General features: G+C 36.1%; 1 protein-coding gene across 3 annotated transcripts; it reads right to left on the reverse strand.

Moving 5' to 3' along the window:
* Positions 1-4,087: 4,087 nt before the first annotated feature.
* On the reverse strand, positions 4,088-25,438 carry FAM204A (family with sequence similarity 204 member A). Of its 3 annotated transcripts, none has more exons than XM_009277911.2 (8): positions 25,122-25,438; positions 24,652-24,949; positions 23,582-23,672; positions 22,977-23,010; positions 22,297-22,399; positions 20,441-20,530; positions 9,360-9,466; positions 4,088-9,009 (listed from the first exon to the last, which is right to left on the reverse strand). In XM_009277911.2, the coding sequence occupies exons 2-8, from the start codon at positions 24,901-24,903 to the stop codon at positions 8,958-8,960; spliced, it is 729 nt and encodes a 242-aa protein (XP_009276186.1). In that variant the 5' UTR covers positions 24,904-24,949; positions 25,122-25,438; the 3' UTR covers positions 4,088-8,957. The 3 variants fall into 3 exon arrangements, with proteins under 3 accessions (XP_009276186.1, XP_009276187.1, XP_009276185.1); XM_009277912.2 differs by having other exon boundaries at positions 22,297-22,396; positions 24,652-25,000; XM_009277910.2 differs by having other exon boundaries at positions 24,652-25,000.
* Between the last annotated feature and the right edge of the window lie 6 nt (positions 25,439-25,444).

A 25,444-nucleotide genomic window follows, 5' to 3' on the forward strand; every position in this document is an offset into this window, starting at 1 on the left:
CTTGTTTTATTTTTTCTTTAATTTTAAATGATTGTACTGCTAGCAAAAGTGAAAAATAAAGACTCTGATCTATGCCAGGCACTTAGTATGAGCAAATACTCTGCAAGTTTTTCCTATCTTGAAGAATTTCAGTGTAGACTACAAAGGCAAAGTGGACTGAACCGATCCCTGGAGAAAACATGTGCAACTCCACTTATATAAAAAGACCACTTGCTTCAATAGAGCTGTACCCATTTATCCTCAGGATGAATTCACACATTTTTTCTATTATTAGATGGACATCCTATTTCTAATGGAGTCTGTGTGATCTAAGCAATTCCACTTATTTTTTCTAGATGTAAAATTCTATGCTTATATGATGAATTGCATTGCTGAGCAGCGCTCTAAATATCAACTGAGGTACCTTAACATTTGCAATGCCATTATGCTAAGTCTGAAATACTGGGCTGTATAAAAGATTTCAAACAAAGCTTCTGTTCAGTCTTGGTACAGAAAAACTTTTGTCTGTGGCATATCGCACTAGCAAATTAGTGCAACAGGGATTATACAGCTCTTGATATGTCATCAAAATGGATGAATTTCTCAACAAATAAATAATGGGAAGAATTATGAATTTCTAACAATTATTCCCAAAAACCTATTTCAACAAAAATTTGCATCCTAGATGTGATTATGGCTCATAAATTCCTAGTTAACAATTACTTATGACAATAGTTAAGTCAATTGAAAATATTCAATCTGGGACAAAGGCAAAATATGTAAGACCTAAGGGCTACGAGCAGTGGAAAATAGGTGCTTATAACAGATTACTTGTGAATCACAAGGGCTGCTGCCAGGTTCTCACTGCATAAAAGTCAAATGTCAGGTTGCCTGTGCTTGGTTATGATTAATGTAAGATCAGGTCTCTGTATCCTGTGAGTCATATTCTCCATGGCCTTGGCCAACTTTCGTAACCTGCCTTGCTCTTACTGGGAAAAAAAATAAGTGTATTTACCCTAATACTTGGGACCTTGTGAGTCAGCAGTCCTAACTCTGAGCTGCATGCACGGTCAGTGCGATAGAAATGAACAGCATTTGACTAAGGGGCAATGAGAGTAAAATTGCTACTCAAGTAGTATTTTGTTCACACCTGTGCAAGCAGTACGTGTTCTGTCTACACCAGAGGGAGCTCAGATACAACAAGCAGAGGTTACGCTATAGCTTTATTTTTCACATCGCATGACCACAGGGAGACATTTTCAGAAGACATTCAGGATTACAGAAACATTCTCACTACATTACACTAACTGATGAGCTGATCAGTTTGTATAATCCATGAACTTCCTCCTTCTAAACTAAGCAACACTGTTGATGAAGGTGTGCGCACTCCCAACTGGCACCAAAAATGTGTGGTACATGGTCTATTTGGTGGTTATTCCAGCTCTTACCAGTCTGTCTACAGCATTAGTGATGGTGATTGGTACACCTCCAGTAGCAGTCATCTGGTTATGCGAGGGTAGTGAAAGGGACATGCCAGCTGTGACAAGCTCTCACTGAACAATACAAAAACATTTCTGGGAAGGTTTTCTTTTTGTTGTTACAGCAGTAGTTGTGTTGAATTTTACAGAGCTCACATACTGAAATATAAACAACATCCAGGTAGCTGTGAGTGAGTTTTTTAGCATCTCCCTGTACCTAAATAACAGCAAGTCACACACTCTCAACTTGTGTAAACCAAGCATCTGGGTTTTAATAGACAGAAAATATCTCACCATTGACATCAGTGGAGCTGGAAGAGTTTCCACCAGCCATTTGCCTTCCTTTATCTCCAGTCCTCCAGCCTTTTCTGCTCTCAATTCCTTTTCTAAGGTCTCTTTTTTCCCCAGCTTCAATATACCCTTTTCCTTGCATCAAAGAAGTAGGGTCTGAAACCTGGACATTTCACAATACTCCCTTGTGACTATTAGTTAAAAACTCCGCCACAATCTGTTCCACTTCACCTTACTCAAGACTGTGAGAAAGCCAATATTCCAGAAACCTCAGAGCTAAGGCCCAGATCTTTTAATGGAGCCCGTTAAACCCACTGGGAATCACATTTTGAGGATCTGTAAATATCTGATAGAACTCTGGCAACATGCAGGTGCTAGGACCAATGACTATTAATGCAGAAGAACAGAGCTCAGGCACCTGCAAGGCAGTTAACATGTAGGAGAGCTCTTTCTATACAGGCTGCGTCAGCATTTAAGTGCTAGGTTATATTTAGCAGCACCAAACACAGCAGTGCCTGCTTCATTTTCTCCACCTAACAGTTGCCTTCAGAGTTTAAAGATTTATACATCCTTCTCCACTCAGCATTGAAATAGCAGCTAATATCCATTCCCCTTAGCAAATGCAGGTCCACATCTCCAGGTTAGTTTGGTTTCATGCAAATTTTGTCACCCTTATTTGTTCCAGTACGACCAGTTTTGGAGTAAATGCTCTTCTTGATTGAGGGCAGCTGAATATGATCCCCAGAGATTAGTCTGTGGTTAAATTGTGCCACTTCCATGATGAAAGAGTCTGGCAATATATTCCTAGAGCATGGGCTTTCTGAATGAATCAGAAAAAAGAAAATTAATTACATCAAATAATTCTATGCTTCAAATCCATAATTATATTTAACAACAACATCTAGCATTATCATCAGCTATCAAAATCAATGAAGGTTGATTCCGATGGGAGTGCTGTCAGACTAAAACCGAGCACGGGGCCCTTGAGCACAGTATGACCTGAGATAATGCCAGTATAAGAGGTTTATTCCCTCCCTCTTTCCCCTTCTACAGGAACCTCATCCTTCCTTTTGCTCCCACCTCCCTGCCCCATTCTATCACTCCCTCAATTAGCCCTATAGAACTATTTGTGGAGTCGCACTCTAAACTGGATCATTGAAAGGAACTGCGTTAAAAGTAAGACACTTTTTCCTTTAGGAAGAAGAGATTGAAAAGGAAGGAGCAACTGCTCAAACACACCAGAGGTGGGTAACCTGAAGTCTTGACCCCAGTGGCAGGCAGTCCACTCCAGGGTGTGAGATGTGATGCAGATCTTTAAAAAGCCTGCTAAAGGTACGACATGAAATGGCAGCCCCGTGGAGCTTGGAAAAATGTGCTGTTGCTTGACAAAGTGCACCCAAATCCCTCCTCTGAGCTGTTCTTTAAAAATTACAGTGACCTAGAGCAAAGCTTATTTTAAAATGTTGTTTGTTAGAATGAACAAAAAAAAACACAGCGAGAGAAGCAAAGCGAAAGCAGTAAATATGCTTAAGAGAGTATTCTGTGGGAAAGAGAGAGTATTTCTACGGGAAAGGCCCTTGGCACTGCTATGGTGAGAGTGGAGGACATTTTATAAACATATTTCTATAAAGAGAAAAGTATTCAAATTGCAAATGCCCATTTGGCTGACCCTCCCCCTTTGCAGCTTGTGTACTCCTTCAGCAGATAACAGAGAGGACAGCTCTTGCTAGCAGGCTGCTCTCAACATTCTCTTCATTAACTCTGGGAAAAATAAAAGCTCCATGCTGCATTCTTTGATGGTAATTAGAAGCTGAATCTTGCAATGCGTCAACCCTCCAATGGTCTTTGGGTGTTTACAGTTTATACTAGTGTATTATACCTAGTTTTATTCAGGGCTTTCTTAGAAACCTACGCTATTACAGAGAGTATAGTTTGGAGAGCTGGTGACATACTTAGAATATAATTGTGGAAAAGGTATTTTTTATAAGTTCTACAGAAGAGGAATCAATGTTAAAAAAAAATAATCTCAATGGCCCCTGGTTATGGTGGGAACTGTTTCAGTTCACAAAAGAATGTGATGATTTGTCATCACAGATGCAGAAGATGCAGAAGACTTTTCACAGAATCATCACAGTCATCAAAGAAGATGCAGATTATTTTTCCTTGTCTCATTGAGCAGTTCTGGTAAATTCAGGGGGCTACTAGTTTGGAATTAGTGGGCTCTACTGGTAAAGGCCAACTAGCATTTCAGTATTAAGGAAGATCCCACAAGGTCAGCAACCAATTATGTACATAGAAAGCCTTACAATATTATAAATACCATCTAGCTAAGAGATTGCACAGGCAGCATTACACTTTATTTCATATCTAGATTTGCTGTTTGGGGTATATGAATATATTGGCCATTTCAGATAGGTTGCCAAAAAGCATGGCTATCAGAAAGCAGTCTGTTCTCATTTGGGTAAGAATCCTTATTTCCGTATGTATCTTTTCCTCTTACGTCACATGAATTGCACTCAGTTACAGCAAGAGTTGCAAAAGGCTAGTTCATTGAGACATATAACATAGAAACACAAAGTCATTTCAATCTGTGGTCACTTTACGTTGACCTGAAGTCACTTCATCTGTATGAGCCAAGCAGTCAGCATACGTGGGAACCAACATCTTGGCACGATGCTGTCTTTTCACTTCAAATAGCTTTCTCCTTCCTCAGATGGTGCCCATCACATTTATGAGAGTAATCAAAGAATGAGCATGGCAAGAACAATCACATGCAAAACCTGTAGATTAATTTTTATATAAAAGTTGCCTGTTTGCATTTCTTAGTATCCATTTAACTCTCATGCTTTTTGAGAAAACGTTATATTCCAGGTCTGATTCTAAGCAAAGTAGTAAAAAAAACCTCTCAACTCTGTTACACACAGTCCCAAGGAAACTGGGAAGACAAGATTTGATGGTATAATAAACACAGCTGGAGGCAGATCAAAGCAATGCAGGCATTTTTCAACAAGAAAGATGACAACTGTTCTCAAATGAAATTAGGGCTTCCGCTTACTCTTGTGATGCTTGGAACATCTGCATTCAATATCCCAGTTTTTTACCCTCTCAGTAAGACAGATGGTAATGAGGTACCCAATTCCCAATGGCTTTCAAAGAGATTTAGGCACCTGCCTCACATCTGTTCAAGACTTCTTTCTCCATGTTATTTCCAGCTATGACAAATTGCATACAAACCAGGAGATTCCATTTGCCACTTTGCTGCCAGCATGCAGTTTGCCCTTGCATAAATTGCTCAACCTTTATAGTCCCCTTTTTAGCCACCCCATTTGTGAAGTAAAAAACCCACCCCATTATTAATATATTTAATACTTTTTAAAATGCTTTGAGCTTACACTAGAGGTACATTATGAATACATGCATATCTAAATTACCAACATTCAAAAATAACAGGACAAATACTCATTGGTGGATTAACTACATACGATCAATGCCAAATAAAAAAACTACTCTGGTTTTGCTGAGGTCATTTAGTGCTGTACAATTCTCACGAAGTAAATACTTTTGAAAGTGGGGAATGCTCCGAGATTAAGCAATACATTACATTTTTTGATCAAATGCCAGAAGCCATAGGTGAATAGGAAACAGACATCAGTAATTACAGTTCGTACTTCAGCTATTTCAAAACCCCTTGCTTCAATGAGCAAGTATTAACTGGACAGACACTCCTTCACAAATTAGAGGTTGCAAAGGCTTATTACACACCATATTTATCTTTGAAACTTGTCCAACAGAATTAAACTAAAAAAAAAATGATACAGATTATGGTTGCAGGCAAAAAAACTATTAAAACTAACAACTATATATATGTTTTTATCTTTCAAACTGTCCCTGCAGCCACTCTTTGGTTTAGGAGCTCAGGAATGCGGTATTAAGAAACACTAGCAATTGTATTAGCATGCTGTTGTCAAACCTCAGACTGGCTGGATTTTATCACAGGAGTTGATAAACAATGTATTTCTTGATTGTGTAGGTCTTAGAACGTGATAGAATTGCAAGAACATGAGTCTGGACTATCCCCAGGTGGGAGGAGAAATGAAAAATATGACACCGACGTGAGTCAGAAGCATACAATGAGGAGCGTCTACACTGCTTAGTGAAATGGTGCAGAGAGCCATCAACTTGACATCAATGAAGTCTATTGTAAAACCAAAAGCAATCTAACCACCTCACCGTGTTATAGTACCCGCGTAATAAATTTAGTTAAGAGGCCTTACTGCCACGTAACAGAGCTAGCTTTGATCAGGCCAGGTAGCTCAAGATATGACCCTTGTTCAAAGAACGATGGGAAATTGTGAGAGGACGTTCCCCTTCTCAAAGTTAGTTTTTCTGTTTACTCCGGACAACTGCACTTGGGAAGCTGTAAGATTTTTCCTCAAATGACTTAAGACTACTCAGGATATCCAAGAGGGTACCATTACTACAGTTGGAAGAAATATGAAATTGTGGTGGAGAAAAAATTGGGGCAAAAACTAGTGCATGCATTTAGGTTTTTCAAGGCTTCTGAGGGGTAGGAAGGAGCTTAGGCAAGGCTGCCTTTTAAATGTTGCTCAACTCAAGTATCATCAAATGAGCTCCTAATAAATATTTGGCTTCACAACAGATTTGTGCCGAAATTAATCATTTAGAGTACATTCCTCTAGATATGTAATTTCAGTCAGACGAGGAGATAGTGCAAACTTTTCATTTGCTAAAAGAATTATTATTACATCTCAAATTTAGTTCAGTATAAGAGATTATATATTTGAGCCGATTAAAAAGGTTTCGGTTAACTGAAACAAGCATTTGGATTGTTTTAACACTGTTAAAAACCAGGAAGAGTTAAATCTCGGAACGCAGTTTCACTTGTTTGGCCAAAATTCACAGTACAGAGCAAAACTACAAAAAGTGTCAGGAACGCAAGACATCTTAGAATCAGATCAGCAATTTAGGAGGATGTTTATTAAAGGTACAGTTATGCGTTCATTTATTTATTATGTATTCAGATGATCTCTATAAAGCTGTATTAGGCTTTTGTATTTTCCCTGTTAATCAGGTAGTTTGGTTTTTTTTTTTGAACATGGTATAATTCTGGGAATTAACTAATATTCTAAGCAAATACTTTAGGTAGATCAAAATACTTGAAATGTGATCACCTTTAAATTCATCACACAAGTAACCCAGTGCAAATATTCTGCATACTTCCTAAACAGTTACATTATTAATGGCCTAACATAAAACTAATGGGTTATTTTAAGTGAAAAATATTACAGGTGGCTGGGTATGCACTGCTGCTGCAACAAATACAATGCGGCAACTTCTCAGACAACAGCTGTTTTTTGAGGGTTTGGATTTCTTTTAAAGCACATTTTCATATCAAACAGCACTGATCCTTACAATTAGATCAAGATCTTTATTTGACTAATAAACACTATTACTATTAAGAGCAACTATTACAAGAAAACATATAGCATTTGTTTAATACATGCTACTTTTAATGTTTAATGGAATACTGCTGATAATTTTGTGCTGAAAACATCGGCATCATTCTGCTTTTCAGTATATAACAAGCAGAAAGGTCAACTGTATCTAACACTCATCTGCCAGCTGCTTAAAAAAATAACAGAAGTTATGGACAGAGTGTCTGTAAGTTTTGGACAGGAACATCTGGAACTGAGAAAAATCTTGATGAAGGTTCATGGTGTAACCTGGTTGTTTATACACGTAAACATGCACTTTACCTTTATAATCACTTTACAAAGAGATCTCACTTGCTTCCTTCCACACCAAAGTTTCTAAAGCTAATGTAGTTTGTAAACCATACTGTGAGATTTACGATGTTATACTGCAGAAACCTGTTTAGCCCCTGATTTACAATCCTGGCGATTGTATTCAACTCCATCATCATAACTAATTACACCTAACTGCAGATTTCCATATTGCAAACTCATCTTTGTGAAAGAAATACGATGTTCTGCTAAAAAAGAAAAAGAATCAAACATCCTGAGGGCTAATGAACAAAAATGCACTATTCCATGTTGGACTGCAAACCTAAACTCTTCGAATTGGTGCCGTAAAACTTCAAATTGCTATTTCTTGGCAAGTTGTTTTAGCCTCAAGTACTTACATAGTAAATCACCATTACGCTAATACCATACCTTTGGCCTGAAACATATTAATCTTGGTTAACAATAACTGACGTTTACATTACCAATTCAGTTCAGGCATTGTGGTGACTAAACATACATGCAAGAGCTTCAGGAAGAAAAGTTACAGTTCTGAATGTGTCCTTACTTTTCACTGAGAACAATTTTGAAGAAACATCATCATCAATTCTTGTTATAATCTTATAACAAACATTCAAGTCCTAATTGATCTGTAAAACATTTGACTTGGAGTAAAATCTGCACTTATTTCTTGGGTGCAGCTAACTGCACACATATTTCAGATATTTTTCAAGATACATATTTCTATACTTTATCTGCTCAAAGAAACTGGGACTTTTAAAACTTGAGTTCTTGGGAAGGAAAGGAAAATGGGGATTTGAAATATTCCAAAGAACGCGGCACCAGGACATGATGAATAGTACCAGGTCCTTCCAGGAAAGGGAGGATGGACTTTTTCAGCCAATTTTTTTCTGTTTATATTTACTAAGCCCATAAATGCATAAGTAATAATGATTTTAAATGGGTAGGGTAGTTTTGCTTTTATTTAGTGCCCCCCCCCCCAAACTTCAAGCAATCAGAAAAGTAGTACTTACTGCTTTAAGTCTGTATAACCTTTGCAGGAAAGCATCCCTCCTCTTATACTCACGCACTGTAACTGCAGTGCAGCATAGAACGCATTTGGACCAAGTATTTTATTCCAACTTCATAGAGTTCTCTACCAGACTCCAAATGCGTTCTACAATGCATTATCTTAGATTTTCATGTTTTGGAAAAAAATACTATATTTAACATAGTATTGATGTTTAGATAGTATTTTTGCTACATTATAGGAGAGCACCAAACCAAGATACTGCAGTCTAACAGCATTAAGAGAAACACAAGGAATTTGATGCTTTGGGGTTTGTTTTGGGTTTTTTTTTTTTTTTTGTGTTTAGATTTAAGGAGTCACCCACAAAGATTCTTCAAGTAAAAACAGGTATTTGACTCCTGAGGAAAACAGGATGGATTACATGTATCCCATGTTGCTTTTCGTTTCCCATCTTTTCTTGGCTTCAAATCTGAAAGAGAGCACAAAAACCATGTTCAGAATCATAAGCATATGTGTTTCAGGTATTCAACCATACTATTCTTAACAACAAAACCCCCCACTTATTTTTAATACTGCAATAAAGACATGAAGGCAAATGTAGCCATATAACATTAATTCTGGTAAGGCCTCTGTGCTTAAGTTTGATACACTGCTAAAAAAAACCACCACCACCACCCCCAAGACCCAACAAGGTTAACCCAAACAAGTAAGATTAGCACAAGCCTATTTCAACTAAGAAAACATTTAACCGAAATTGTATTGTATACACTTAGTGCCAATGAAACCACAAATGTTTAATTCCATACTCAAATGACTTACCCCCAAGGAAGCTTCTTTTTCTTTCGAGCTTCTTGGGCAGCCTCTGCTTCTTGCTTGGCTTTTACAAAGTTGCGGCAAGCAGCAGCTTTGGCAATTTTCACACCAAGCTAAGACATAAAAAAGAACAAAGGAAAACTGAATAGATGCAAATGGCTCGTATGAAATTTAAGTCTCACAAATTACTTGGTCTGATATTGTTTCTCAAAAGTCAACAGATATTAAAATATCTTTCAAATATTAGGCTGATGCTGTACTATTAGATCAGACAAGCAAGAATGTCTTGAGAGAAATACAGAGGAGTGGGATCCTGGGACAAGCAATCCTTTTCACCAAATCCTTTGCTTTCAAGAATAAAAGCAAAGGGCAACAGCCCACTAGATCCTTTTGGTTTTTTAAAAAAAATATATAGACATAGATGTACACCGAGATGCAGTCTCCATTACTAAGACCAGTCTGTGACCTCAGCTGTGCTAACACAATAGTATCAGTTCTTACCAATACAAAAACCACCCAGAAAGACAGTTTTATACAGGAAGAACTGCTACTACCACACATTTTCCAGTAGTACCAGTAGTCAGGTTTTAATCAGTCTGTCCAGAAAGTAAATGAAGCAGTGTCCTTAGAGTCCATCTGGCATTTAGTCTTCACATTACCAGCTTTTAGATTATTAGTGTGATAATATGCACGCTTTTCAAATAAGGCTGTAATAGGCTGTAGGAGAATACTACTTTACTTTCATAAACTTACTCACACTGTGAGAATTAAGTTCACTTTAGTGAATGTCAAGGGGGAGAAAAAAAGAATAAAGCAAAAAAGATGGAATAAGGTACTGTGAACTATGACCAGATTATTCTTCTTAATCAGCATTCATAACTTGTTCATTGTAGTTACATTTTGTGATGGGTGTCATGACTTGACATTATCTGCAACTAAATTATGCATTATGGAAGAATTTGGTCTCAAAAGTTACCTCTTTTCTCCAAGACAAACAAGCAATTCATCCAGTCAAAACTGCTACAAACTGATGTGGACAAACAGGTTTTCTTCCTATCCAGTCCAAACCTACTGAAGTTAGCTAACATGTTTCTGACTGGTTATTCTAAATTTCCCCAAAATGTCATAGGAGCATCAAACAAGAGAGGCATGGGAGACCCAAGTGAAAGAACACTCCTAGCACTTTGGTTAAAAGTTCCATTATTAATGGTAATACACTTCAATAATCTGCGGCATCTATACAGGCAATTCTTATTTACTCTGAGAGACATTTTATCCAGATAAGATGAGAGAGAACTCCAGAACGCATCTTCAGGTGTAGATGCACTGACACATCTACATCTCTCCCATCAAACACCTACCCCGTAGGTCGGTTGATACCCTGATCATTTTGTTAACAAAGCAAAACAAAACAGCATCACTATAAACTATTCTACCTCATGGTCCTTTCAGGGTTCAAGAATCAAGAAAGCAGCCTTTCTGCAGAAAGCTTTGAGAGTCTACATGCATGTAGGCAGTAAGAACAACATCAGTTTGTGCTCTGTTTGAGGCTCTAAACACTGGCAACACAAAGAGTTGAGAGGTAAGCATAATATTTTAAAAGGAAAAATGTGCAAAATAATGCTAAACAAGTTTTTCATCTACTATTTGCACGTGTTATAAAGTCATAAGTAAGTACCTATGGAATCATCTTGATGCACAAAATAATTCATATGACCAGACATTTCAAAACTTTTATATTATTAGGTACATCATTTTTCCCCTGAGCATTAACATTTTACATAATCAGTAATTCAATGCCAACATCTGAACTGCCAAATCTCAAGTCAAAGACTAGAGCATAACATTCTCTTATTTGCATTGTCACTTAATATTTAAGGACAGCTATTAACTTTAATATACTTGCAGTATAAAAATGCTTAAGAAAACTCACCTAAAAATATTCAAAAACTGTTTACTTGTTAATTGAAACAGGACTAATTTTCAGTTTAAAAAAAAATAGAGCAATCTGATGGCTGAAGTCAATCAGCAGTACCATGCCTTTATTTTTGAACTGCATTTTACCTCCTAACGTACTTGAAAATTAACTCTTACTATGTGATGAATAACAGCATCTCCTTAAAATATATTCTAGTGGCCTATTGAACACTTATACACATACAAATATACACAAGTGAGGTCTACACAAGTGCTGCAGAAAAATCTTTTGATCTGTATTTTTTGGAAGACAGAATCTTCCATCTTTGAAAAGTACGGAAAAAATGGGATAATAAGATCCTCTGTAGTGTATGTGAAAGTAAAAGGAGAAACATTTTGCAGTACTAATGTTATCATTCCTAGGCTACATGGAGTCAAATTTTCAAGACATGAAAACAAGTATGTCACAAACATACAAACATTTTAGTCAGATTAAACGTCTTCTGCTCCCACCCACACCCAGACATACATTTTCACTTCCCCCCTCCCCCACCACCAAAGAAATCCATAAAACCTTGGTCAATGGGTTTTACATTAAAAAAAAATTCAGGTCATCAGATAACTCAATAAAATACAATCTTAAAAGAAGTAAGAAAGCATGGATAAAAATATATACAACAATTTCTTGTGTAGTCAAAGTATCAGCATTTTCCATATAGAACATCCAATATTTTGCTGCATTTTAATTAAGGTGTCTAAACATTATCACAAAGAACTGCAAATTGGTCAGAGCACGCAGTAAGGAAAATTAAGCTCTAAAGGCTTTTTATCACCATATTTCAGGAACCAAGGGTGTAAAATGTTCTAATTTGGGATATATTAAAAGCCATAAAAGGTCTTTCAAAAAGATTAATGGTACTTTGCTTGGATTTAAGATAAGGGCTTTAGCTGGTTGGAAAAGCAGGGCCCTGGCTAGACCCTTGAGGCATTCATCTCTACAGCCACTTGGAAGATTTGTAAAAGCGTCTGCATAACCTCAAGCAAACGCACTGCGACATTTTTTTTTTAAATTCCTTTCAATTTTACAGGTTTAAAGTGTGTAAATCATATTGGGTAGTAAAGCTGATATAATGGTTCATCCTTGTAACACAATATATATATAGTAAAACAAACTTAAAAAACAACTTAGTTTCTACAGGGCAAAGACCTTTCCATTTTGAAGTTGACCAATAATCACGTCAAATATCTTACTCTAGATGTTTAATGTAGCATAAATGAAAACTCCTTATCCGTTATTTTTCATAAATTTTCTACTCAGCTGAAATTGTTACCTTGTAACAAATTTCTGAAGCTTTGCTTCTTTTTGAACAGTTTCAAGGCATTTATTTAAAAATACCAATTATCATCCTTTAACTTTTTATGGAATAACAGGTCTCCATGAAAAATATTTATGCCATTCTCTTTTGTTCTTGAATTAAATGAAAACAGATGTTTTCTGAAGTAAAGCGGAACCATTACTGGAGTACTTAAAGTGTTAAGGTCTTTAATTTTTATATCAGTTTGGTCTACAATTCCTGATTGTCTTTACTCAAGCTCAACATTAATGTCAAGCAAGTTACCTAGGAGACGAAAGAGATCAAAGAGACAAAAAACCCTCAAATGTCTGATTAATCAAGCCTGCAAACAGCTTATTTCTTTTAGCCTGCATGCAAGTATGAAAATGAGATTCTGGGAGCCGTACATTGTGCAGATTTGTTCATTCTTATCAGAACAAAGCCAGCGGCAGCTTATTTCATGGATCATTGGCACTGTCATCAGTGCTACACAGAACGGGTGACAGCTCCTCATTTTGAGGCTTGAACAAAATTAGCAAAAAGTCGGCACAAATTAGCCTCTCATCTTTTTAGTAATATGACATTATTCATTTACTTTTTATCCAATTTTTAATTTTTTCCTTGTCAGCTATCCCTTTCTAGTGTTTCTTGCACAGCATCATAAAACACTTCTGAAACAAGCAAAGAAATGGCTGAAGTTGAAATAGTATGTAAAGTTCAAGCAGAAGAGTAAACATTTTTATTAAGTTGCAACAGAATCCACTGTAACTTCCAGAAAACTTCCTTGAAAAACATGACATTTAACATTAAATATCATAAAGCAAAGACTTTTCATTAAGATAGCACTGTGCAATGTAAATGTTGAATGATACAAGTAACGAGACAACCGATTCAAGAACTGCTCCAGAAATATTCAGGTATGACATACAAAATGCTAAACCTACAGAAGCTCTAACAAAACATCTATATTCAAACAGGTCCTCAAATATCCTATGATCATACCAGAGAAGCCAAACAGCCTTTTAATACAGTGTAACAGTTTCATCAAATATGAATCTAGTTATTTCAGGCTTGCCTTTAGCAATGATTTTCTCCTCTTATGTTATGGAATGTTACCCATTGCTGACGTATATAAAATATATAAAGCAAACAAGAATACCGAGTGGATTTTGCAATGAAAATTGTCCCCTTTCAATGATGTGCTCAACTTCCACTGTAAAATACTTTGTAATACCTTTGTTGTATTTTTATGCTGTGTATTACAACATCAAATTATATTTGGATGACACAGGAATGGAGAAAGGACAGAAAACTGTTCTAATATTAAGCTCTTTGGTAGACTTAAACATTTAAATGCAAGTAACTTCTTCCATTCATGAGAAAACACAGCATTAAAAAATTAACTATAAGCTGTTAGATGCTTTACACAGCCCCCTTATAAGAAAGGCAGTTTTAAAAAAAGAACTGTAGTACTGTTTTCAGCAATTTCTTTATCTCTGTTCTTCTAAGTAAGAAAGCTTATTAACAAGCTTTGAACTTAAAATCACATTTACAATAATGTGCCATCAACAGTTTTATAAGCTAATTAGAAAAAAGATTAATTAATGACTGGCTGCTAATAAAATGGCAATCATGAAGAAAGAAACCAAGGGTGCTAAGCTTCAACTACCACCAATTAAGAGCTAATTACAAACAAATTATATATGTGTTTTGCTGTGGGCTTTAATTTACTAAAATGGTTTTAATTAAAAGAGAAAACATGCTGATTAATTGAACTGCAGAAAAAATCTACAGTATAAACTGTGCTTTGTCTGTCTCTTTAATTAGACTTGTAACATATAAAATCTTTTTTTAAGGTTTGTTAAGGAAAAGATATACATAATTAAGGGAGCATAAGAATGTAATTCTAGGTGATAACCCTGCCATGTTCCAAAGGTTAAAAGAAAACAACCTCAATGAAGAGAGGTATTTGGAAGCACCTCCACTAAGTGTTAGAAAGAAAATCTTTCAGAGATAAAAAAATAAACTCTTCCCCCTCCCCCCATGTCCTTCAATGGGCAAGACTTCCAAGTTAACTGGTGCTTGATTACATTCCATATAAAACTGCATCAATCTCTTCAGGTACCTAAAAGCACTATGATAAATTGTGAAAGTTGCACAGAATTTATAAATGAAACTGTTTTACTAATAGAAGAGCATCAAGCACTATAACCTGTCCATCTGAAACAGTAATGTGTGTGCAATCTCATGATCAATCATATCCTACCCAGATTTTCAAATTGAAAACAGCTTCCAGAATGGTTCTCAATGGTTATGACATACAACCTTGCTCGTGTACTTCCCATTCTAAATTATATGACTGGAAGTTACTTACAGACAACAGATACTAATTTGATCATTAGAAAATTATCAAAACTGATGCAATGAATTTTGAAGACAACAGCAGGACTGATCTTGCTGTAACATGAGAATGATATCCCAGTGAATAGACAGTTAATTTCATTGATTACAATGTAGATCTTTCATTTAAGCTTGATTACAATACCATAGTTTCCCTATAAATTGCAGCTTTTTAAAAATGTTTCACCAAAATGCCAGAAGCCACTAAGCTAAGCACTTAGGAATAGTGCTGTCAAAAAGCCTGCGCTGTTTAGAGCCTGACAACTACTCCAGTAATTTAGCACACTAAATTACAAAATATTTTAAAAGTTCCTTTTGACAGGTAAGTCTAATATGGTCGAGATTATTTTATCATGTTCAAGTTACAGTCCTGAGGCTAATGCACTCTTAGACAATGTGGCACCAACCTACCAGGCAGTTAACACAAAAACCACAAGCACAGTGCAAAGTTTGAGGTTTAGCCAGGTTAGTTCTCAGAATATTAGAGCCATAAGAAATCTGCAATCTGCAATCTGCTTCTTGAGCCACCGCACAATGATCTGAGTACAAAAGCACTGTGAAAAAATTCTTTCTCTAGGGGAAAAAAAGCTTGGAAAATATTTTCAGCTTTATATATTGGGGGGGGAATCTTTTCAAATTACTTGGTTTAATTAGGAAGAGAACTTTTACAAGTATCACTCCAAATTGAAACTGATTTACAGCAAAGTGAAATTACCAGATATCTCCACATATCGTCCTTACTCAAAAGGACAAACACCTCCAACTATGCACAGTCACAGTGCTCTAATTTATCAACATTTATTCTTCAAAAAAATCTAGGCAGATTCCTACAAACACAGTAGGAACAATTAAAGTACATTTCAAGATATTATTCCAAAAAGGTTTTTTGAAAGCGTTAGAAAAGTTGACATAATTCCAAGCATCTGTTCCCAGCTACATATCCAAACACCTGCTACCATTAAATCTCAACTACTCTACCCTAGAGAGCATCACCAAGAAAACCATCTTATCTCAGCCCAGCTAAGCGTCCACATAAACTTCATTCTCTCAACAATTTTCATTCCAAAAGGTTCAGAATTTTTGGGTAACTCCTACATTAATATTAACACTTCTGTTGGCATCTATCAAGTTAAACAAGTCATCATTAAATGCAGTGTTCAAACAATAGCTTTAAGTATGCCAATTCTACATTTGAAAAGAAGAACTTTAAAACATGAAGGACTCTCTACCAATGCTGAAAGCCCTGGAATTTTATAACAAAGGCAGCAACTGGATTACAATAATAAACGTTAACTCTGCATATTATACCAGCACACTGCAATGAACTGCTAGTTATTTAATACTAATAGTACTATGTTATAGGTATTACAGAAATAATTCGGTCTAACAGTGTGTTTAAAAATCCACAGTGAATTAAGATTAAGCAGTGTGACCCACCTGCATTATGCTGCTGCTCAACAAAAGTTTATCAAAGGAGTGCTGATCTTATATACTGTAACTGCACCACAGCACTGAGATGCTCAAGCTAGACTGGATTCTAGAAGCAGTCTAGCTAAAGAAGCAGAGTTACTGATGGCCCAAATTATTCTATACAACATAATGCAGAGGTGCCCGTATTCGTTCAGGAAGAATTTAACTCGTATATAAAATAATGCAATCAAGAAGCAATTCACTAGAACTCTTAGTGAAGCAGAACACCCCACAAGAGAACATGCTGTAGGGATGGCCAAGGATGCTACAGTTAAGAGATCTGCTACCCTGGTAACTCCCAAACTAACTGCAATCACTTTTCTAGTCCACAAACTAGGATGACAACAGGAGACAAAAGGTAACACTTTGTAGTGAGGTTTGCCAAGAGATTAGACTGAATATCATCATCATCACATAAGTACAATTCTTTTTTTTTTTTTCCTAGAAATGCAACTGCCAATAAAAAAGGGGTAACACATTTTTAGCTAGTCTCAAAAGCTACATATGAATCCACACATGCAGTCACTAGTAAATAGAGCCTCATGCACAAGGTATGCAAGTTCTAACTTCTAACTCTCAGTCTAAAACCTTGAATGCTACTAGATTAAGAAGTTTTGTTTTAAAATCAGCATTTGTGCATATTCGTTAAAGCAGAAGAAAGCAACCAATAATATATTGCCCAAAGCCTCATTTACAGCAGTACAATAACATTTTCCTTAAAGAACCTGCAACAAGTACCACATGGAAACCAAAAGACCCAAAACCATGAAGCAGTATCATTTAGGATGTACGTTTCAGTGATCCACTCACAGCAGCTAGATTGTGCATATTGCCTAAATCATCACTGATTTTAAAGGAATCTGATTTTAAAAAAAACTTTTCTCTCCATGTCATAATAGCAGCATATTGACAGCATCATTTTGGCATTCCTTTGCTTTTTAGGACATGTTTTTACTGCCTATTCTCATCATCTGTTTATTTTTGGCTTCATTTTTCTAAATACTGAAGCTGCCCTATCAGTTTCACAGGCTTATAAATGTTATACATCAAAAATTAGTTTCACTTATTAAGGCAGGAAACGGCTTTAAGAACTCTGGGATCTGTGCCTCAAAGCAAAAGCTTTATCAGCAGGTTCCAGTCACTGCTTCTTGCAAAAGAAAATGGTGCCGATTAAAATCCCATACACCTGATTTCAAAAAGAACACCTACCCACTGAACATTTTTCACATGGTTGCAAGGGGAGCTGTACCCCAAACAGAAGGCAGCTGTTTCTCATACACTCCCTGCCCCCAACCCTGCAACATTGCTCAAGAAAAATGAAAACTATATATAAAAAGATTAAGTTGAGATAAAAGAACAATAATTCATCGACTTATTTCTCTAGACTTCAGAAGTGGTGTACTTCAATACAGTCATAGTATAGTTCCATGCCTGACTTGCTCAGTGTTGTACTGCATTTGGAAGTTAGAGGATACAAATAGCCACATACTTTAAAAATTAACTCAATTCTTAGAAGTATTATATAAAATAAGTTTAAAAGGGACATTTCTTTAAATTGTCTAGAGAAGGAAAGTAGTGATTGAATCAATACTACACAATATGAAAGCAGTATTTTATTAATTGTACTTGTATACAAAACAATGATTTTTGAATCGACCTCTTCCATAATCAAATCCTTTTCTATAGCTCTTCACTGAATCAGAATTAGTCACTGTTAGAATGATTTCCTTAGAACAAAAAGTATTTTAAAAGAATCATTAAAAAAAAATACAGCTTCTTAAAAATCACAAATAAAAATGAATCTTGCAGTGGGTAATGTAACACACCTTTACAACAGTAGAGAACCCCAGTGAATTCACACGGATTCTGCCTCGACAGAACTCCTCATGAGATCAAGCCAGAGTCATTTGAGTTTTCCTTCTTTCAACATACTATTTATTCAGATAAACCCACTTAACCAAAACCAAGTCAAGGCTGTGAATACTAATAATGTTTCAAGCATTTTGTTTTCAGAATTACAACATGCTAATATTTGAAAGTCAACAATTTGGAGCTAATGTTCCACAAATAGTAATACATTGCTGTAGCACCTGGGATACGCTAGATGTTGTACAATCCCATGGCTACTGAAATCAGATAACAGTTTTTCATAAATATTACAAAACCTTAAAACTTCTTAATTTGTTTTTATAGTCAAACAATTTGCACTAGAACCTCAGTATGTTTTATTGATTATGATACTCTAGCCACTTTAGAGTAGATGGGATAATGACATTTGTGAAGGAGAACAGCAAGCATTTTTTGTACACACAAAAGGTAATATAACAACATCACAGTGAGAAGCTGGTCAGACTTAAAGGGAACATTAGGGCACGTTCCTATCACTGTCAATAGCTGTTATCTTTGTGGACTGAAGTTTTGAGATCACTGGTGAAAAGGCAGGTAAGAGTGAGTCATTAGAAAGTGCCCTGAGTGACTAAATGTAGGAGTTCAATGATCCTGTAAGAACACATACGGAGGAAGTTACTTTTACCTAACCTTAGAGAACCTTAAGAACTGTATTTCCCATTTCAAAAGCCATCTGTTTTTAAAGCCATCACAATATTATATTATATTGCATTAAAGAGGTTTAAGTCTGCAATTTTACATTAAAGCTTAGCTTGAAACCCTGTACTTGGGAAACATTTTAAATATTTGTATGAGAATGAGAAGTATTCGGAACTTGTCTTTCCTTTCTTAATACCTTCGAATTTTGCTAGTGTGGACAGAAAATTCCCATTACCTCTGTGAAGATGGAAGAATACGCAAGATAGAGGAATGAAAGCAAATTTTATATAATTAAACTATAAATATTCTCAATTTATATTATAAATTATATAAATCAGATGACTTAATGATAGCTTCTCCACTCACCTCAAATAGTACTTAGTTAGTTATTTTTTCTTACCTGGCTTCAAAACTATTCCCACTATCTTTTTATCCTAATTTTCTTCCTTTGCATTTTCTCCCTCACACACAAATAACAGTGGGCACAACAGCCTTCATGGATTTCAGTTATGTACTTCAGCTGCTACCACCTACCATATGTGCACCAATTTAACTATTTCTTACATGAAATTGCAATTACCAGAGGTGTCTGATAGATTCCTCACCAGTTTAAGTATTCGCTCAGCACTACATACAAATTTAAAGGGTCCAATTTTTGCAGCAAAGAGCAGCATAGCCTTCATAAAATTACCCAGATACACCAACTAACAAGACATCTTGAAAAAATTGAGTTTCTCTCACCTGGATTTATTTTTTTGGTAGATATGCATTTATATACTAAAAATTATGACAAGGCGAAAAAAAAATCCATTTATTTTATTAACATTATTCTAAGGCTACAGCAATATGTTTGACATCCACCTACTCCCATTCTTCTTCAGAATTTTTCCAGCCATCAACTCCTTATCACATGAACACACAGGACAAAAAGCAATGGCGCACAAGTTTGGGTATATCTGTCCTTATTTTGGGCATGTCTTGCTCTAAGCTTGCTAAATCTCTACCTTTCTTCAGGCTTCCCAAGCTTATTGGGGAGGGAACGCAAAGAAAAATCTGAGGCACAGGGAACTGACAGGAAGGGAACATCCTACTCCTGTTTTCTTGGCTTGCAACATACAGAAAAATCAAAAGCTCAATACAGATGACTAGTTACTGACTCCTCTGACTCGTGGAGTCAGCATGAAGGCTTTAAAGCAAGGTTATTTGGGATTGTTCATGGTTGTATTTTCAAGTCTTATACTACAGCTGTCCAAGTATTACTAGATCAGCAGCAAAATCCTTCAATCGCTGACAGAAATCTGCTTAGGAAATGGGAAAGATGCCCCAAACAATCTTCAATGATATTTTAGTTATGACGCTTTTTGTACAGATGTACAGAACTAAATGTTTCCTCTGAGTTTTTGTTAATAGTCCACTTACCTCACGAATGGCTAATCTATCACTCAGCTCCTCAGCCTTATCAATGTCACCTTCAGCCACCGACTTCTCTATGCTAAGTTCAAGGCCAGACTAGAAAAAGAAAAGCAAGTATCTTTAGGACAAATAAAGAAATAACTTGTTTAAAGGGAGCACCTCCTTTCTAAGAATATTTCTTTCATAAAATTCTTTATTTTAAGACACTGCATAAACCTGTAATTTCTACGTAACACAAATCACTTTGTCCATGTATTGTAATGGACAGTATAATTAACAATTCACTGAAAGGCTGCCTGAGCACAAATCATTGCATTAGTTCCACCTTATGTGCAGGATAATACTGTAGGTTAAAAAAATTACACGGACTAGTTTATGCCTGTCACAATAAAATTTCATCTGAGGATCTGGCTTATCTCTTCCATCCCTGGAGCTTTCTAAACAAAATGTGAAATGTATGTGTCAGGTAACATGAAGAATGGCAATTACCACTGTATCGTTACACTTCTAAGATGTTATCTTTATCCAAAAACGGAGTTCTGGCATGGTGCCACTCCACTGTGCTAATAAATTAAAAATTCTAGCAGTCCTATGGAAAACAATGAAAAAGCTTCAGAATTTAACCTCTGAAAATAAGAAAATAACCTTTATGATCAACATAACATGTTTAACGACATTTACAAATAATGTAACAAAAAGTAAATATTTACTGGAAATTATAGTTGGAAACTTCTGAAGGAATACAGAAGGGTAGCATAGCAGTAGGCACTGACTTCAAGATTTCACAAAAAACTCACTCTCATAACAAAAGGCAATTTACAGCCTCACTGGTTTTAAATATCAGTGATGCTAAAGAAAACACATTTGACAGTTTCATAACATATACATTTTTAAAAGATAAAAGCAAAAAAGCAAACAGAATTCTTGAGAAACAGTGATCTGATAATACCGCACTGGAATTATTCAGGTGGAAGTTGGAAAAAAAGTGCACAATTGGAAGTTGCAGTGATAGCCAATTCTGTTAGATGTCTTTTCTGAAATTAATGAGACATACGTTCCACTAGTGATAAGATACCTGAACTTACATGGAGAGCATCTGCATTTTAACACTTTGGGCCTCATTCCAGATCTATCCTGAACAGTTTAATGACAACTAAATACCCACCAAAAGTAAGAACTCAAGTGGAAGTGAACAGTATCTCAGGACTTGCACAAGAAACTTAATTTTTATATTTTTCATTTGCCTAAAGTATCATAAAGGAGGCTAACTGAACATTTGATGTCATAGAACTTATACAGGCCTTTACTAGAAAAACTACAGAACAAACAGTGCTACGAGGAACTCGCAATATAATGAGTTTCTTAACTTGTCCATCACGTTGTACCAGTTATTTCAAGTATGACTAGTTACACAATAATATTTATGAACAGAATGTGTTATAAATCCAGTAAAACTGTATGGGGTAGGTTTGGCCCTCGAATTCCCATAGCCACTGGTGTCAAATAAAGGATTTACTTGACTCATTTTAAAGTTAAAACCTAACTAAAAAACAAAATAAAAAAGAAAGTCAAACAATGCATATGAAGTCTTTTGTCACTCATGATAATAGAAAACAAAACCAGACAGGAAACAAGCATGGATACTGTCTTATAAAGAAAGCACAGCAACCTTTTAATCCAAGTAAGATTCATGTGATATCTAAAAGGAAATTAATTAAAAATGTGCACAAAATTATCATTCTTCAGAGTGACTTAATCATTTACTCACTTTCAAATAGTCTCAGTTTTATTCCTATCTCAGTTAGCGCTGAGTTCTTTTACTGCCAAGTACAAGCTGACATTGCTTTTGTATCAACAGTCACCTTTTGCGGAGCCCTGCTATCCACAGGCGATTCAAATCTATCATTGATTCCAAAGTATTGCGTAAGTTCTTTCCATTTGTCTTCATTTGCCAACTGTTGACTACTAAAAACAACCAAAAAAAAGTCATTAATATAACCAGTTCCCTTTCCACAACTTGTAAGATTCTTTTCAACGCTAAAAGAAATTCTTCTATTTGGCAGACATGCTCTTTTCACCCATTCAGTTTTTAATGGAAGTGAAATTAATTATTCCTTCCCCTCTAAGTGTAATTCCACAATCTTGAAAGCAAGGTTATAGAATCATTTAGGTTGGAAAAGACCTTTAAGATCATTGAGTCCAACCATTAACCTAACACTGCCAAGGAGGAAAAAGAAGAGGAGGAGCAGCAGGCTGAACAGGAGCTTGTATGTAATTACATGCAAAACATCATTAGGAATAACATTAAGTCCATTTTAAGTTGCATTAAATAAAACAATTGTGTTGATTTTTAAAACCAAGCAATAAACTATCACAGTCACTGGTATCAAATTCAGCCTGCCTGACGGAGACACCGAACAACTTCAGCCAATATTTCACACGATGTTCAGTTAGGCTTTGGCCATGCATGTGGTCAAGCTTTTTACAAGGTTTGTCTGATATTAAAAACAGACCTCAGATAATCACATTGATCTGGTTATACCTCTTAGTCACTTCATCGTTCTTTTTCTGTTTTTCTAAGGGGGGGGAAAAAAAAAAAATACAACATTACACAGTAATACCCTACAGCATCCAATGAAGTTAACAGAACTCCAACTGGTCTCATTTCCTTTGAAAGATTGACACACTAGGATTTTTACCCAATGTTCATGTGGATTTAAACCACTCAGCTGTAAGACTTTTCATATGAAGAACCTCCTACAATATCTGCAAAGAAGTTTTAAACCAGAATACACAAAAGTATGTTTTACAGAATTACTGAAATACACTTAGCCACTATACATCAGTATTAACCAAGTAAGTTCTACTTCCTTTTTAAAAAGAGGACAAACTTACTACTTGAGCTTGAAGTAGCAATTTACAACTTAGTCCTACAAGTGATGTATACAACTGGAAAAATAAAATCCTAGATAATAGCTAGAATACATCTACTCAGGCATTCAGTTCTTGGTAAAAAAAACAAAACAAAAAAAACCACCCAAAAACCAAACAATAAACACACCCCCCCAAAACCAGCAAATCCCACTTCCAATGTATTTGATACTAATTCCATTTTGAGAAAATAAATTCTGTAGTTATATAAAACACCTTTTCTGCGGCGCTTTCTTTTTCTGCTTTTGTTTCCCTGATTTGCTTGGGTTTTCATTTCACGGTTTTTCTTCTGAAGCTCCACAAATTTCTACAAGATTAAGAAAAGACAAATCAGTATTTTTAAACTTTTTTCCCATTTTTTAATTAATTACAAAGTGTGCTGAGAAATGTTGTCCCAATATCTTATTTATCCACAGTACCTTGTTATATCTATTACATTAAAATTTATGCATTGAGAACATCCAATTCTGATGGTGTTAAACTGGAATTGCCTCTAATCTTTCATCAGCTCTCTCTGACTTTCTGCCCTGCCTAAATCCCAGGACTATTCAAACCCGAGTTTTCTCATGGGACACCACACTGAATACACTTACGCTGGTTGCGCGCTCCTGAGCTATTCAATGTGTTGTTATTGCCTAGCTGGTAGTTTGTAATCCAAGTATTACTGACAGCATAGTCCTTGCACAGCAGGCTACCTACATGGATCAATGGATGGAGGAGAGCAACTAGTTTTTGCCAATTCTTATTTTGACTCAAAAGTCTAAAATGTAGATTGCTTTGTTTATGTTTATTTTTTCAGTCTTTACATGCAACAGGAAAATCAAGAGGTTATAAGCAACTATGAGTCTGAATACCTGCAACTAAGCCCTACAGAAAGCGGAAAGGTACACCTCTACTTCACAAATATGCATCACCAGTACAGTGGCTGATATACTTAAGCTGTAAATCCTTACTAATACAGAAAGCAGTTACGAAGAAGCTCAGAGCCCATACACTACCGAAAACACAAGTCTTTATGCAACTGTATAGTTATCCAAACATCTCCCTGCTGTGCTTTCAATCACCACTGCACTAGGGGAAAAAAAAATAGTTACATTCACTTCCTATCTAAATTCCCGTTCACCCTGCTTGAAACAATCTAAGGTATATTACGATGACTGCACTTTGATCATATTTTACTTCATTTCAGATCTGTATATTGAATATTCAACATCGAGTTATTTTAATTTAAAAATTAGCCATTCGACTTTGATTATGTTGCATTTATGCTCTGTAACGATACCCACATTCCACATATTTAAAGAAACTCCAGAAGGGCACGTCTGAGATTCGTTTTCTCCATCTGTCACCGATAGCAAAATGGGTTCACTGATGGCATTACTTTCAGGTCCATTCTCCTGGAATTCAGAAAGCTGAACTCTTTCAATACCCTCTTTTGCATCTTCCCTTGAAAAGGAACTATGCGATCTGTCTCCATCATCAGAACTTAAGTCAACATCACTTTCATTCAGTCCTGGAGGTAACAGTCCACTCCACATCTTCCAGTTTAAAGAAGTCCAAGCCACTTCAAGTCACTGCAAGGCACTGCAAAGAGTTATGTGAGCTTACCCATCCCGAGATAAAAACATAATTAGCCTGCAGAAAATAGAAGCAGAAATAGCAAAACACGTCATCAGAAATATTTTAATTTCTCTTGAGAAAAGTAACTATCATTAGATGTTTTAGACAAGCACATTATAAAGCTTCTAATACTTACTATTTCAGAAAGAAGTTAAGTAGAGGATTTAAGTACAGAGATTGAAGCTACTAGCTTTTTTCCTTCCTTGTTCTTTAAAGTTTTGTCACTTCGCATTTGTTTACAGCTGCTTTCAGTTTAAGTGCGATATTGCAGCAAACGCCTCCTGCCTCCACGGGCAGCGGCGGAGCACATCCAGCCCTTCCACGCGATCGCTTCCCAGGACAGCGCTAACGCCTCCCCTCGCCGCCTCCCGCCTGGTGCGCAAAGCCGGGTACGGGTGAGCTCCGCCGGCCGCCGGGGGGGGGCGGGGGACGGAGAGAAGAGCCCGCTCGGGGAAGGGG

The sequence above is a fragment of the Aptenodytes forsteri genome, unplaced genomic scaffold (assembly GCF_000699145.1).
Source record: "Aptenodytes forsteri isolate BGI_AS27 unplaced genomic scaffold, ASM69914v1 Scaffold15, whole genome shotgun sequence".
NCBI classification, from domain to species: domain Eukaryota; kingdom Metazoa; phylum Chordata; class Aves; order Sphenisciformes; family Spheniscidae; genus Aptenodytes; species Aptenodytes forsteri.

Coding starts and splice junctions, on each gene's coding strand:
- FAM204A (XM_009277911.2), bottom strand. CDS start 24,903: ATGTGGAGTGGACTGTTACCTCCAGGACTGAATGAAAGTGATGTTGAC. Junction 23,673..24,651: donor TTTCTTTAAATATGTGGAAT/GTGGGTATCGTT, acceptor TTAATCTTGTAG/AAATTTGTGGAGCTTCAGAA. Junction 9,010..9,359: donor AAAAAGAAGCTTCCTTGGGG/GTAAGTCATTTG, acceptor GCTCTCTTTCAG/ATTTGAAGCCAAGAAAAGAT.